The 14,256-nt window shown below is 34.3% G+C and overlaps 2 protein-coding genes across 2 annotated transcripts; one reads left to right on the top strand and one right to left on the bottom strand.

Annotated features, from left to right (window-relative positions):
• Positions 1 to 3,290: 3,290 nt before the first annotated feature.
• Positions 3,291 to 8,399, bottom strand: LOC11438321 (uncharacterized). The gene is made up of 4 exons (XM_003593832.4): positions 7,849 to 8,399; positions 7,006 to 7,230; positions 6,021 to 6,389; positions 3,291 to 4,090 (listed from the first exon to the last, which is right to left on the bottom strand). The coding sequence occupies exons 1-4, from the start codon at positions 8,263 to 8,265 to the stop codon at positions 3,617 to 3,619; spliced, it is 1,485 nt and encodes a 494-aa protein (XP_003593880.2). The 5' UTR covers positions 8,266 to 8,399; the 3' UTR covers positions 3,291 to 3,616.
• An 839-nt stretch (positions 8,400 to 9,238) lies between these two features.
• LOC11440827 (pentatricopeptide repeat-containing protein At3g25210, mitochondrial) lies at positions 9,239 to 12,925 on the top strand. The gene is made up of 2 exons (XM_024777574.2): positions 9,239 to 9,842; positions 10,918 to 12,925. Exon 2 carries the CDS (start codon positions 11,083 to 11,085, stop codon positions 12,163 to 12,165), a length of 1,083 nt encoding a protein of 360 aa, XP_024633342.1. The 5' UTR covers positions 9,239 to 9,842; positions 10,918 to 11,082; the 3' UTR covers positions 12,166 to 12,925.
• Positions 12,926 to 14,256: the final 1,331 nt, after the last annotated feature.

The raw sequence follows: 14,256 nt of genomic DNA, 5'->3' as shown, positions 1-14,256 counted from the left end.
GATCAGAGGCATGTCGGTCCTTTTGATGGCCAGCATGAGCTTCACGTGAAGTAGCATCATTGGTCATTTCATGCAGAAATTTCATGTACAAATAAATGGCTTTTTTACATGCAATGGTCATTTCATGCAGCAAAGTTTACAAATTAATTCAACACTGTTGAACACCATCCGTCTGCTTTCATGCAATGGTCATTTCATGCAGCAAAGTTTACAAAATAATTCAACACTGTTGAACACCATGCGTCTGCTTTCATGCAATGGTCATTTCTATCATAATTGAAATTTGCTGGTTTGTAGAGAAACACTGCTGTCTTAGAGAAACACTGCTGTCTTGCATTCCTTTACATCTTATACAACAACCATTCTTACATTATAAATACCACATTTATATTCTTACTCTTTCCACATATTCAACTCATCTCAATTCTTTTCTTAATCACTCACATAACATTTTATTTCAAACAAATTATACAAAGCAATGGCATACTTGTGGTTGGAAAATGAACATAGGTTCATGGAACAACACATCAGAAAATGGGTATATATGACTATTATTTTTATTAATTTCGTTTATATTTTTTAATTATTAATGCAGTTGTAATTATAAATTATGTTTTTTTAATTTTATGACTTCTTATGAATCCAGTTTTAAAGAGAATATATATATATATTTTTAATTTTATGACTATTTTATTTTTTTAATTTTATGACTATCTTTTTAATTTAATTATATATTCTTCCTTTCTTTTTTTTTTTGGTTAGGATGAAGAGGGTGCACCTCTAAGCACTCGTACACGACAACACATACAACCAAGTCCATTTATTGACAGACATATTGTAACCGCTCTTGTAGAAAGATGGTGATCCGAGACACATACTTTTCATTTTCGAACAAGTGAATGTACAATCACGCTGGAAGATGTATATATGTTACTTGGCTTACCTTTTGGAGGACAAATTGTTACGGCTCCTCCACATCTTTCATGGGATATTTGTTTTGAACTATTGGGAATAGCTGCTCCAGAACGCAAAAATGATGGTTTTACTCTCTCGTTGGCGTGGTTAAAGGAAAATATGGTCGATCAAACCTTCAATCAACAATCGCCTCCAGAGGTCAAAATACAACACACTAGGAGGTACCTACTATACCTCATTGGGGGTTTCTTGTTTCCAAATACACTGGATTATATGTGCACAACTCTTGGTTGTATTTGTTAATTGATTTTAATGAAACAAGAAAATATAGTTGGGGATCGGCAGTTTTGGCTTACCTTTATTGTGGCTTGTGCGAGGCGTCCCACCCAAACATAAAAGTTATAGCTGGATGTCATTTTCTCTTACAAGTTTGGGGATATTGTCGATTGACTCATATCGCTCCGAGAAATTCAAAACCACTCCAGTGGCCGTTAGGATTAAAGTAAGCATGGTCACCACCATTTTTTTTTTATTAATTCCCGCACATATTCTCGCCTATTACTATTTTTTTTTTTAGTAAATCTAATTTTTTAATTTAATTTGTTAGATGGACAGGAGTAGGTTCAAGGTACTACGACAATCCAAGCCATGACACTATATCTTACAGAAAACAGTTTGATGACATACTACAACATGATGTAATATATCCTTCATTTTTGAATTATTCCTTCACATATATATACATATATATAACAAAATTATTAACAATACACTAAATATTCTCTTTTGTCCCAGTTTAAATGGAGACCATACAAGAGAGTTCCACACGATTTTCCTGCTGACTATTGGGATTGTACTGCAACAACTTACCTTATATGTTTTGATAAAGTTGAATGGCATCCAACTGATAGGGTCAAGCTCCAATTTGGTTTGCCACAAGAAATACCAGGGGCCCCAATAAACATGCAGCAATTCCATAAGTTGGACAAACGGTACAAGGCGTGGTACGAATCAAAAGGTTTTCGCTTTCCACAAGAGAGCGAACATTGGGACAATCGACGACTTTATACATTACCTCGAATGCGGCCAAAATCTCTCACCCCAACTCATTCGTATATTGATTGGTTGACAACCACTTGCAATCCACGTCTAAGGATTTCAATTGACAGAATGCCAATAAATTCAGATCCAGAAGAAGAAGAAGAGCTGGAGATAGAACTAGAGCATGAACCTGAAATTCACAACAACCAACCACCAATTCATGATGATTTTTGGGACGAAGACTTTCTTAATCGACTAGATGATCCTCAATCCCAACCACCTACAACACAAAACACTCAAGGTTCTATAATGTATGATTTTCTTGACACCCCACAACAAAATATCATCCAACCACCACCATATACCACCCCAAGAAATGCATATAACCCTCATTATCAGTCAACTTACCAACTAAATTCAATGTCAAACTTTGGTTACAATGACCCAAACCAAACTGGACCATCCAACAGTAACTACTTCTCCTATAATGACCCAAGCCAAGCTGGACCGTCCAACACCAATTAACCCCCCCCCCCCCCCCCCCCCCCCTACAACAACCCCCAATACCCAATGTACACCAACCAAAACTACAACCAGCCAACACCAACAAATCACTATCTCACTTCTCTCCAGATGCGTTGAACTCCAATGAACAATTTCTGGATATGGGTTGGCCAACAAGGAAACACGATGTGTTGTTGACGTTGGGTTATGGCAGTCAGACACAATCAACTACAGATAACAATGACGAAACCCAACATGACGCTCAAGTAAATCGTCAAAGAAATCATCGAAGACGAAGGTGTGGGACAGGAGGACATTTGTAATAATTGTATATTTGTTATTAGTTTATTAAAATTAAGTTTTTTTCTATTTTTTTTGTTATTGGCGCAGAAAACATGATAAATACCTTACAACTCCAAGTTGTGGGGTATTTAAATTTAAAAAAATAAAAAATAAAAACTACCTCGCAAGTCCATCTTGCTTGGTAGTTAAAAATTTAAAAAAAAAAATAAAGAAAGTACCCCGCAACTTGGAGTTGTGGGGTGTAATAAGGACAAAAAATTCGTCAACTTTGAGGATACCCCGCAACTTGGGATTGTGTGGTGACAGGGGTACCAGAAAAAGTAGGGCATTTATGCAATTTTAAGAAAAAGTAGAGCAGTTTTGTGTTTTTTGGCAAGAAATAGGGCAGAAAAAAAAAAATTCACCTATAGCCATTAAATTGGAGAAGTAAAAAATTTACCACTTGTTCGTGACTTGTAAGAACCAATCAAGTACCAAAATTAACATACTTACAGTCTTACATATTCAACATCTTAAATTATCCAAAATTTATATATAAAATTCACATTCCATTTTTTTTTTTAAAGATGTGGGTATATCGATTTTTCCATATCACAGACACAACTCTATCTTAAAAAAAAAATCTCTCCTTTCAGAGAAGCACTTAAATTATCAAGGAAAAAAAAAAAACCGATCGATAACTCACACCAGTCAATGCAAGTATGTTCAACATAATCACTACAGATTAATATCCATCTCAAATTTCGGACAACAAAATTGAGAAACTTTTCCTTCCATCCCTTCCATATTCATATTGTTATAAACTCTGCTTGCAACATCCGATTTGTATAGCCTCTCACAAATAATGTAACATCTAGGTAGCCCGAAAATCAAGGAAAAGACGTAATTTTTGTATAAGCATCTCACGAGTACCGAAAAGTGGTTTCTCGCTTGTGATCCAGTCCTTCTCCAGAAGACTTGATTTAGTACCAGACAACATCTCATCATGGAATGCAGATACTATTTGGTAGATCGATGTCTTGAGAACGTCGGCAATAGCATAAGCTTTTGAATTTACTGGCCCGTTTTTTCTTTTAACAGAAGCAGCTGCAATATCTAATCTTCCACTATTCGCCGTTGCCCATTTGATACCAGCAGATCCCAACAGCTGATTTGGTGATTGCAGGTTTGTTTTCTTTCCCATGAAATTCTCGACAGCAAGAAGGCATGATATCAGGGTCGAAACCACAGCAGCGTTACTCCCAGAAAGCTGAGCAGCCCCAAACTTATCTTCTTTGCGAGAACAGGCAGTTAGTGAGGCAACAATCCTTGAACACCAAGCATATAGCTGCATGCAAAAGCAAACAAAAGTTTTTTAATAACTCGCATACATACAAAGTTCTTGTTGAGAGCTTATAGATTAAGCTTTCAGCATATAATTGTTTATATATAAGCTATTTTTATAACAAAAGATAAAATAAAGTTAAACTTTTCATAAGTTATAAGTTGTTTTCACAAGCTATCTTGTAGAGGGCATGTGGAAATAAACTGAAAACATCTAATGGACATCTCATAAGCTCTCCCAAACAGTGTCACAAGTTATATATAATTGTTTATATATAAGCTATTTTTATAACAAAAGATAAAATAAAGTTAAACTTTTCATAAGTTATAAGTTGTTTTCACAAGCTATCTTGGAGAGGGCATGTGGAAATAAACTGAAAACATCTAATGGACATCTCATAAGCTCTCCCAAACAGTGTCACAAGCGTTTAAGCCGGTAGATAAACTTAAATAAGTCAATCCTAAATCCCCAAATACATAACTCCCCAAATACATAGCTCTCCCAAACAGTGCTACCACTACAAGTCTACATGTTCATCAAAGGCAACGAACGTGTGATTTTTTGTCACCACCATTGGTTTTATAAAAAAATGGTCTTTCCCACGATAAGTCTATCCACCTTTAGCACGTGTAAACAGTTCACCATCTTTCTCTAGTTTTACTTTTATTTACATGTGAAGAGGGATGGCTTATATATCAAGAACACAACGATTGGTTGCAGGGGGAATTTTACATTTTCTACGGGTGTAACACAGAAAATTCAGTATATAGTAGGATATATTATTGTCTAGGATTGTTGCATAGATGAACTGTACAAGTTATACTAAACTTGATATTGACTAGACATATTAGTATAATAAGAGTAATGGGTTAGTAAAGGCCCGTTTGTTTTAGATTCTAAAAAAATGGATTTTTCTTTGTATTTCTAAAAATAGATTTTTTGGAAATTTAGTCAAAAATAGTAGAAGTTATTTCAAACTCATTTAATATAAGTTAAAAAAGAGATTTTGACATTCACTAACTTAAATATTCATTGTTCGAGATTTTACATAGTAAAAATTACATATTTTTTCAAAATGACTTCAAAAATGATTTTTATGAAAAGCTATTTGAAATAGCTTTTTTTTTTAGAGATTTTTTCAAAATTTAGTATCCAAATTTTTTTTTAACAAAATGATGAAATACTTAGAATGACATTTTAAGATATCCTATTCAAACGGATTTTTCATTTGAAAATTTCTTTGTTAAAAAAATTATAACAAAAACATAATACACTACAAAAATCTATTTTGAAAAAAGCTATAACAAACGGATCATGTCAGCATAACATCATAGTTGGTTAGAGTCTCATTACTTATGTATTATATCCTGTTATCCTTTTTATGAGCATCCAATCCCTGTAATTTCAACCAAGTGAAAAAACTTCAAAGCTCAGTGAGGGCATAAGGTTTCTACCTTCACTTCGTTCAATGTGCACACACCATGTTTTCAAGGCAGGAACTTATGTGTTAAACAAACACAAGATGAGGTTTCAGGGTATCAAAAGCTTGAGTTTTGTCACTTTTGATACAAGAACAACATTAAATTATCCATCCAGAACAATCAGAATTTTGTAGTGTTTTGAGTCTTAGAAGATTCTTATTTGAATGTGCATTCTGTTTCTTTTTTATATCCTAGCACGTTTCTCTGCATAATCCATCCAGAACATTTTGGCTCCACAAATTAAAATAAATTTCACAAAAATCATACGCAAAGTGAAAACTGGAATTCAAAGAGTAAGGTCTAGAAGACACCGTTTCAGAATTTTTTTACAGTCAAGTTTAAAAATTTAGTGTGACCACCCAAAATCTCAAAGCTGCGCAGTTATACCAAAAAAGTAAATGATTTCATAGCAGACAATAAACAATCTACAAATAATAGAATCATACATGTACCTGGAAGTTATACAGTTCTTCAACGTGCTTCACATCTGTTGGGGAGGCTAACTGATTAGATAGATTTGTAGGTTTGTCGGTAGAATTCCCCAAGTCCTCACCTAATCTCGAGGCAAGTTGTTCAAGAGGCCTCAAGCACACAGCAATTACCCTTTTGTAAGTCTCACCCGTTTCTTCGAAAAATGCCGCACGCCGCCAAGTATCAACATTGTTCTCGGAAACCATACAGAGATCAAGATAAGCATGATATCGAAGAAGAGATGTTGGATTACTCTCCTCCAGAGCTGAAAGGAGGTGCTCACTTGGATTTGTTTCCGCAGCTGCTGATCCTTTTGGGGGAGCAAATATGGATCTCTTGGTATGTAAAACCTATACGTATTTGACCAATAAAGAGACTCGAGTTAACATTCGTGCATAGTACAATGCACAGACACAGTAAGATGCACATTTAGAATATCAATTCAAGTAATACATCCCAAATATTAAACATAACCATGCTAACCAAGGTAAAACAAAACTTTAGTCTACATCAAAAACTAAATCCTAAGGAAAAATATCACATCTGCAGCACATGGACATAGATGGTGCCAGCGATATTCACTATGCAAAAGAATATGATGACACAACAAATCACTAAATGACTGATGTATGACAACATGATACAGATTCACAATTACAAGACATAGGTTTAATGTACTAGGTCGATAAATGAGAAATGACAAACACAGGGATCATTAGTTTGAGAGAAAACAATGTACTTGACAAACTAACATATCACGATATTACAACACCGTTTCATTTAGAGATTAGCAAATTCAGTATATAATAGTAAATGACTAAACCGAAATCAAAATTGTCAAGAATGACAACTAACAAACAGCTATAAAAAAAATACTCTACAACATCGCAAAATTAACAACATTTCAAGCCGAGTGAAAACATGAATCAAGAGTTAAGCAAATGTGTAGATATAAGGAACACCAACCGTATGTAAATTGTGAGTCAATTCCCAACTGAAGAAGATAGCGAAACTAGCAACAAAAAATACAATCTGCTCAGCAACAAATTTCTTCGTTGCAATGCTGCACTTAAAAGGGTGTGGAATAATCTCCAATAAAATAGCAGAAAAAATGAAAGCAACAGTGGAAAGCTTAAAAGCACGTTTAGCAGCCAAAGGAATCCCCATCTTAAAATTGTAGAAAGGAGGACGCTGCACACAAACAAAGTAACCAAAATCAGTTACCAACAATAAACAATAAACCAACCTCCAAAAAATAAAATGTATGCTTGGTTCAGCAGTCACAAAAATTAATTTTGAATAAATTGGTTATATAGAATTGGTTTTGACTAAAAGAGAGTTATTTATGATTGGAAATATTGATGTAAAAGTCAGTTGAGCGATAAAGTCAAGGTAAAAAATCAATTCTAGAGGGAAAAACTCCACACTCTAACTTCAGGTTAGAATCAATTTTATAGGCAAAATCAATTCTACATGAAAGCATCCAAGTCCAAGCATGTCAAAATCAATTCTACAACTTCTAGAATCAATTATACATAAAAAAAAAAGTAACTAAGTTTATCAAACCCATTTGGTTTAAAAGCTTAACCTGAATAAATTGATTATGTATAATTGATTTTGACTAAAAGTCAGGTGATTTACGTTTGGATATATAAATATTCAATTTTAAATATCATTTCTACATGTAAAAACTCTAGATTATAGCTTAAAAGTCAAAATCAATTCTACTAAAATCAAAACAAGTCAAAATCAATTCAAACACAAGAAAGATTGAAACTTTAAGAAACCCATTTAACTAAAAAGCTTAACCTGAATAATGGGAAACTCCAAAACCCAACGTCGTTTGAAAACATAATGAAACCCATAAATGGCACCAGCAAGAAAACCCCTGAACCCAACTTTTCCCAAATCGTTAAACCCAAAAAGCGAAACAACCGCAACGGAAGCGGAGACCGCGGCAGCGGCTACGAAGAGGAGGAATGTAAGTGAGAGCTTGAAGTTGAGAGGATTGAAAATGGGGTGTGAGGAAGGTGAAGAGATGAAGGAGAGAGAAAAGGAGAAGAGGAAGTTGAAAAGAAGGAAAAGGGGAAAAGACCAAAAAGGGGTTATGGGGAGAAGGGTGAAGGAGAGAAAGAAGATGAAAGATGAGGGTATTGATTGCCATATCAAAAAGCTAAGGAATTTGTTGGTTAAGAGAACTTCTGGTTTTGATGGTGTTGGAGACATCGACAAGTTTGGAGAGTGATTCTTCGTTGTTTCTAGGTTTTGGTTAGTGAATGACTGAATGTGATGATCTTTGAAGTTGGGGTTTTTGTTTGAATCAGCTTTGCTTGCTTATTACTATAATTTACAACAACTTTGAAATTCAATACCTCCCTCGGCTCCTTATTATAATTTCTTTTTAAATAGAAAACAAATTCCTTTCATTTTCCGAGGTGTAAATTAAGAAGTGCCATTTTTTCATCTAGAAAAATAAAAATAAAAAATCATTTATCATGTTGAATTTACAATCACTTTGTTAATTTACACCAATTTTGAATAATAAAAAATTGTTTTTGGATACAAATGAAAACCAACATACACACTTGTTAAATTAACAAATGTGTATATTTTTATTTGAACAAAAAAATCTACTTATCCTTATTCAAAACAAATTTAAAATAAAAGATAAATAATATATTACACTCAGTTATATTTTTCAATAAATATTACAAAAATTGTTTATAGGAATTTACTCAAAAAAATAATTGTTTATAGGGATTTACTAAAAAAATTGGTATATTTATTTAGACAAAAAACACATTTATCCCTATATTCTAAAACCAACAAAATAAAAAGAGGAAGTAGTGCAATTCATTGGAAAAAAACAAAGAGTAAATGTTTTTTTTTATTACCTCTTTTGGTCCTATCTATTACATTTTAACAATCATGTAGGTTTATTGGAGTCTACGGTGAATGATTAATACCTAATTTTTTCTCTTCATCATTTTCACTACTATTCTTCTTCATCTTTATTCATCATCTTCATATAACAATCTCATAAAATCAAAAAATTAAAACACAAACTCATTATTTTTTAATTAATTAATCTTTAAATAAATTTCTACAAACAAAAATAATTGAAACTACTAATTCCACTTTGGCTATATAGAAACGTTCTTTTGTCGCTCATTGCAGAAACATAAACCTCTCTATGATTCATCTCCTCTCTATCAAAGATTTTATCTCTCTCGGCCTCTGTATTCACTTTCCCAGGCATCTATTCGATTGCAAAGCATCAAAATATAATTGTGGGTAAATTGGGTCGATGGTTGGAGAAGCTTGTGTCCGTGAGCTTTTCTAAAGAAGAGGATTTTTTGTTTATTAAGAGCAGCTAGTTACATATCTTAATCTTCTTGGTGGGATTTCCTTCTTCTCATTCTGCAATCCTCGTATCCTCTTTCTCTTCTTTTTTTTTTTAAATGGCAAACACACCCCATCACCACACCCATTTGGTTTTGTTATGATACAAATCTTAAAGGACACGTGAGAGTTAACGGATTTTGCAAAAATTCTAAGGACATAGGATTTATAGGACCAAATTAAAATACTTTATAGCTATGTTCTAAAATGAAATTAAAAAAATAAGTTAAGGGACCGAAGCCAAAATAAAACTAAACATAAAGAACTCTCTCCTTTCCATTCCATTCACTCTTACTCTCCGGCGACCCCATCACCTTCCCTGCATCACGCCGCCGGCACGACGCCCTCCATCTCAGGACACTCATCGTATTCTCTCTGTCTTCTCCATTCGTCCGTCACAGGTTCGATTTCCCTTTTTCAGTTCCTACTTTGCTGTTGTTATTGTTTGTTAATGAATTTGGTTTCACCTTCAATTTTCACATAACCTTTTGAACTCACTAAACCATGTTTCACTTCACTCTGTCTGGATGAAATTCACTATTTAATTGAATGAAGGCTTGCCTATTGTTGTATATATTTGAATTTGATTTGATGAAACACTGTCTATCTATCATATATGCGTTTTCGTCCACTTGTGGTGTAGATTTTCATTTTTTTTTTTTATTTTTAAATTGTTTAGCACTATCAAGAGTCTTTGGACGTCATTAGCATAATGACAAGTATCTCAATTACTTCTTACTGATATTCAAATTGCTTTACCTGATAAAAATTCATCATCATCATCATCTCTGTTTGAAATTATTTTCTTAACTACTTCATTCAGATATTCACCTGTCACTATATACTATCTTCTACTTCAATCATCAATTTGCACCTCAGAGTCCTTGTAACAACGTTGGTTCTCTGATTTTATTTGAATTTCTTGTTGCAATAATTATGAGTATCATTTTGATCAAATTTGTTTCTTTGCATGAAGAGTCAAAAAATCAATTCGTTTTCCAACAAGAAGGCCAATGATATTGAAAGAGATGAATAAGTTATATTTTGATCGCGGCCATCCCAAACTTTTAAGTCTGGTCTGCCACTGAATTGATCTATTATCAATCAAGATTCAAGACTCTCCCTTTTCTTCCCTAACCTCCAATCGCTAATTCAAAGACTCTCCCTCTTCTCACTCTTTGGGTTTTACTCTTTCCTCCAAGATACTATCTTTTTCTCTTTTGATTACTGATTTCTTCTCAGTCTTTGCCTATACTGGGAATCCTCGTATATTTGTGTTTACTGTTTATTTTTTATGATTCAGTTATAGGTAGAGATTGCGGAACTGTGAAACTAGTATTTATGAGTTATGTTTCCAGTTCTCTTAATGCATTCAGACTTCCGAATTGTTTTTAGTATTAATACTTGTTTTGACATTCAAATTTTCTTATAATTTCGTAAAATTCTTTAAATATATCAAGTTCCTTTTGTTTTCAGGGAGGGCTTAAAAGTTGAGGGACAACTTCCTGAGAAATTTACATGTTATGAAGGCGTCTTCTACAATTACTTTATAGTTTAAGGACAACACTACTGTGTGAGAAAGGGTTTTGGACATTTTGCTCTCACCCTTCATTCCTATCAATATCAATCATTCAATCAAATATGGCTATGGGCATCAATATCATCATTGCAAAACGCTTGTTCAATTTACGCTCTGTTTATTCCACCTCTCTATTCTATTCCACCATCCCAACAACAACCCCATCCAAAACACCACTCGAAAAACAATTCGAAACCTGGATCAACCACCTCAAACCCGGTTTCACTCCAACCGATGTTAACCACGCCCTCACCTCCCAATCCGACCCAGACCTCGCTCTCGACATTTTCCGTTGGACATCCCAACAACGTTCCTACAAACACACTTCCTTAACTTACCACACCATCATCACCCACCTCGCCACCTCTCGCCATTACCAACAAGCTGAAACCCTTGTAGAAGAAGTACTTGCCGGCGCGTGTGAACCCACACTCCCTCTTTTCAATACCATCCTCCATTTCTGCTGCTCCCGTAAATTCCTCTTCAACCGCGCCTTCGACGTTTACAACATAATGCTAAACTCACAAGATGCTAAACCTAATCTTGAAACGTATACTTTATTGTTCAACTCACTTTTACGTAGGTTTAATAAATTAAACGTTTGTTATGTTTATTTACGTTCGGTAAGGTCTTTAACGAAGCAGATGAAGGCCATTGGGGTTATACCGGATACTTTTGTTTTGAATATGATTATTAAAGCTTATGCAAAGTGTTTGGAAGTTGACGAGGCCATTAGGGTTTTTCGTGAAATGGGGTTGTATAATTGTGAGGCGAATGCTTATAGTTATAGTTATATTGCTAAGGGGTTGTGTGAGAAAGGGAGGGTGGAACAGGGGTTTGGGTTTTATAAGGAAATGAGGGTGAAATGTTTGGTTCCAAGTACGAGTACTTATGTGATTATTGTTTGTAGTCTTGCGTTGGAACGGAGGTTTGAGGATGCTATTGAGGTTATGTTTGATATGTTGGGGAATTCTAGGTCGCCGGATTGTCTTACTTATAAGACAGTATTGGAAGGATTGTGTCACGAAGGGAGGGTTGATGAGGCTTTTGAATTGCTGGATGAATTTAAGAAGAGGGATGTTGGTATGAATGAGAGGATGTACAAGACTCTGTTCAATGATTTGCAGTTTGTTTGCAGGGACTAGAAGATTCTGTACTGATTATCACACCCTTGTTTTGACAGTGTGATTACGAGTTCATTTTTTTTCCAAGTTGAATTTGAATGATCCATTGATTTGTGCTGGTAGAGCCTGATTTGGAGACTTGATGAATTATGTTAAACATATATGATCAGAAACATCTTGCTGCTTAGAGAATTTTCTAAAGTTTTGAAGTAATTTCCATATAGATTAGTGTGGAAGGAGAGGGTAGTAGCAGCACGGCACAAGCTCCTTTTGTGGCTTAATGGGGCTGCTAACACAAGTATGTTATATATAAACATTACCACTGCTCTGCGAGGGCGCATTATTCATTCCCTGGTGAAGCAAAAACTTGCTGAAGTTGCTTGAGGATAGTTTGCTGGGTGAGCATCTTATGATATCATATAACTGTCTAAAGCAACCCAATAGTCATTTGAGTTTATCTTTCCCTGCTCCTCAGTCCATTTCTTTGTTCCATGAATTCAACTGGAATAAAGCTTAGCTGAAAATTTTGTAGTCGTTAGCATTTGTCCTTTTTTTCCTTCTTTTTCTGTCTCAATGCAGAATTTTATGTTCAACCTTAAACCTCCATGGTTTGCAATATTTTCAACTTGTCTTGCTGGCATAAGGGAGGAATTTCATTCTGTAATAATTGACTCTGCAATCTTGTGTATTCTGAATAAACAGAGATTTACACAATGTGTGTACAACCATACGGTGGTGATCATATACTTATTTACTAATGGAATTCTGTTTCTCTTTACAATGTTTATTTGTTGCTGTTAAGTTCTATTATAATAGTTTACGTGGCTTCCATGTTTAAGAAATAATTCCATTTGTTCAAATTGAAATACTTATATAGCCAAATGATTGTAAGGTCACACTTCACCTTTAAGGTACACAGTTCGAGACTGGCACCAAGAGAAATTGAAATACTTATATAATTGTCAAGGACATCTAAGCTCTGTTGAAAATACCACTGCCATTTTTTCAAGCTAGAATGTTTTTGTCAAGATAACTCAATTTTCAGATAGGAACCGGTTGTCTTCTGTCCAGAAAGGAACCGTATATAATGTGACGAAACTTTATCATGATTGATAGTGTGCACAGTTTTAGATAGATTGTAGACTATGTAAATCTATGCGACAGTGTGTATGTGGTGTAGTAATATTCTTTCAATTGATGCTGGTTGAAATATTCTTGCATAAAAAATCATTTATTTTTTTGTTAAACAAAGATATCAGCGAGCACAACTTTGTGGACTAATCCTTTGAGACAATTGTTTATTTAGGGATCAAAACTTTAAAATTGTCAAGGGACTCAAACATATGCTATCATTAAAAAAAAAACAATGATGGAACAATGTATGAAAATTGAAGGAAACCAACACTTAAAACTGTGTTCAATTGAAGAAGATGGAATTGAGATTCTAGGGTTTCTATGGTTTTGAGAGAGAAAGAGAGATATGTATAAAAGACTTGTGTAATTTTATTGAATGAATTGGAATAACTATTTACAAGAGTAATGAGGTATATATACATCAAGTGATGTAACAAAATCTGAAAACAAACTCCTAACAAACTTATTACTTCACATGCAAGTAACTTGAGTTAGTTACTTCAAGTGCAAGTTTCTAAACAAACTACTAATTAAAGATAAAGCTAAAACTAACTAAACTGAATTACTAAACCAATACACCTCCTTAATTCATTTACTTAGATGCTTCAGCCATTCCTAACTTCTTCTTCAAGTAATCAAAGCTGCTTAGCTTCAATGGCTTTGTGAGCAGGTCTGCTATCTGCTCATCTGTTTTGCAGTGCTTTACTTCCAACTTTCCATTGTTCACCTGGTCTCTTAAAAAATGGAATTTGGTTTCAATATGCTTGCTCCTACCATGTGCTACTGGATGTTTTTCCAAGTCTATAGCAGATTTGCTATCAATTCTGAGCTCCGTATTCTCATCCTTCACCAATTGTAATTCCATCAGTAGCATGTTGATCCATTGAGCTTGACATGCTGTCATAGAAGCTGCAATGTACTCTGCCTCACAGGAAGATAATGCAACTACTGCTTCCTTCTTAGAACTCCATGAAAAGG

This window comes from Medicago truncatula, chromosome 2 (genome assembly GCF_003473485.1).
Source record: "Medicago truncatula cultivar Jemalong A17 chromosome 2, MtrunA17r5.0-ANR, whole genome shotgun sequence".
Classification (NCBI taxonomy): domain Eukaryota; kingdom Viridiplantae; phylum Streptophyta; class Magnoliopsida; order Fabales; family Fabaceae; genus Medicago; species Medicago truncatula.
This window is presented reverse-complemented; position numbering and strand designations above follow the sequence as displayed.

Bases quoted from the DNA above. Each gene is read 5' to 3' on its own strand.
- LOC11438321 (XM_003593832.4), bottom strand. From the start codon at position 8,265: ATGTCTCCAACACCATCAAAACCAGAAGTTCTCTTAACCAACAAATTC. The intron at 7,231-7,848 runs GTTAAGCTTTTT...GTTTGTGTGCAG, and splicing joins TGGAGTTTCCCATTATTCAG to CGTCCTCCTTTCTACAATTT. The intron at 4,091-6,020 runs GTACATGTATGA...TTTTGCATGCAG, and splicing joins AAGAACTGTATAACTTCCAG to CTATATGCTTGGTGTTCAAG.
- LOC11440827 (XM_024777574.2), top strand. From the start codon at position 11,083: ATGGCTATGGGCATCAATATCATCATTGCAAAACGCTTGTTCAATTTA.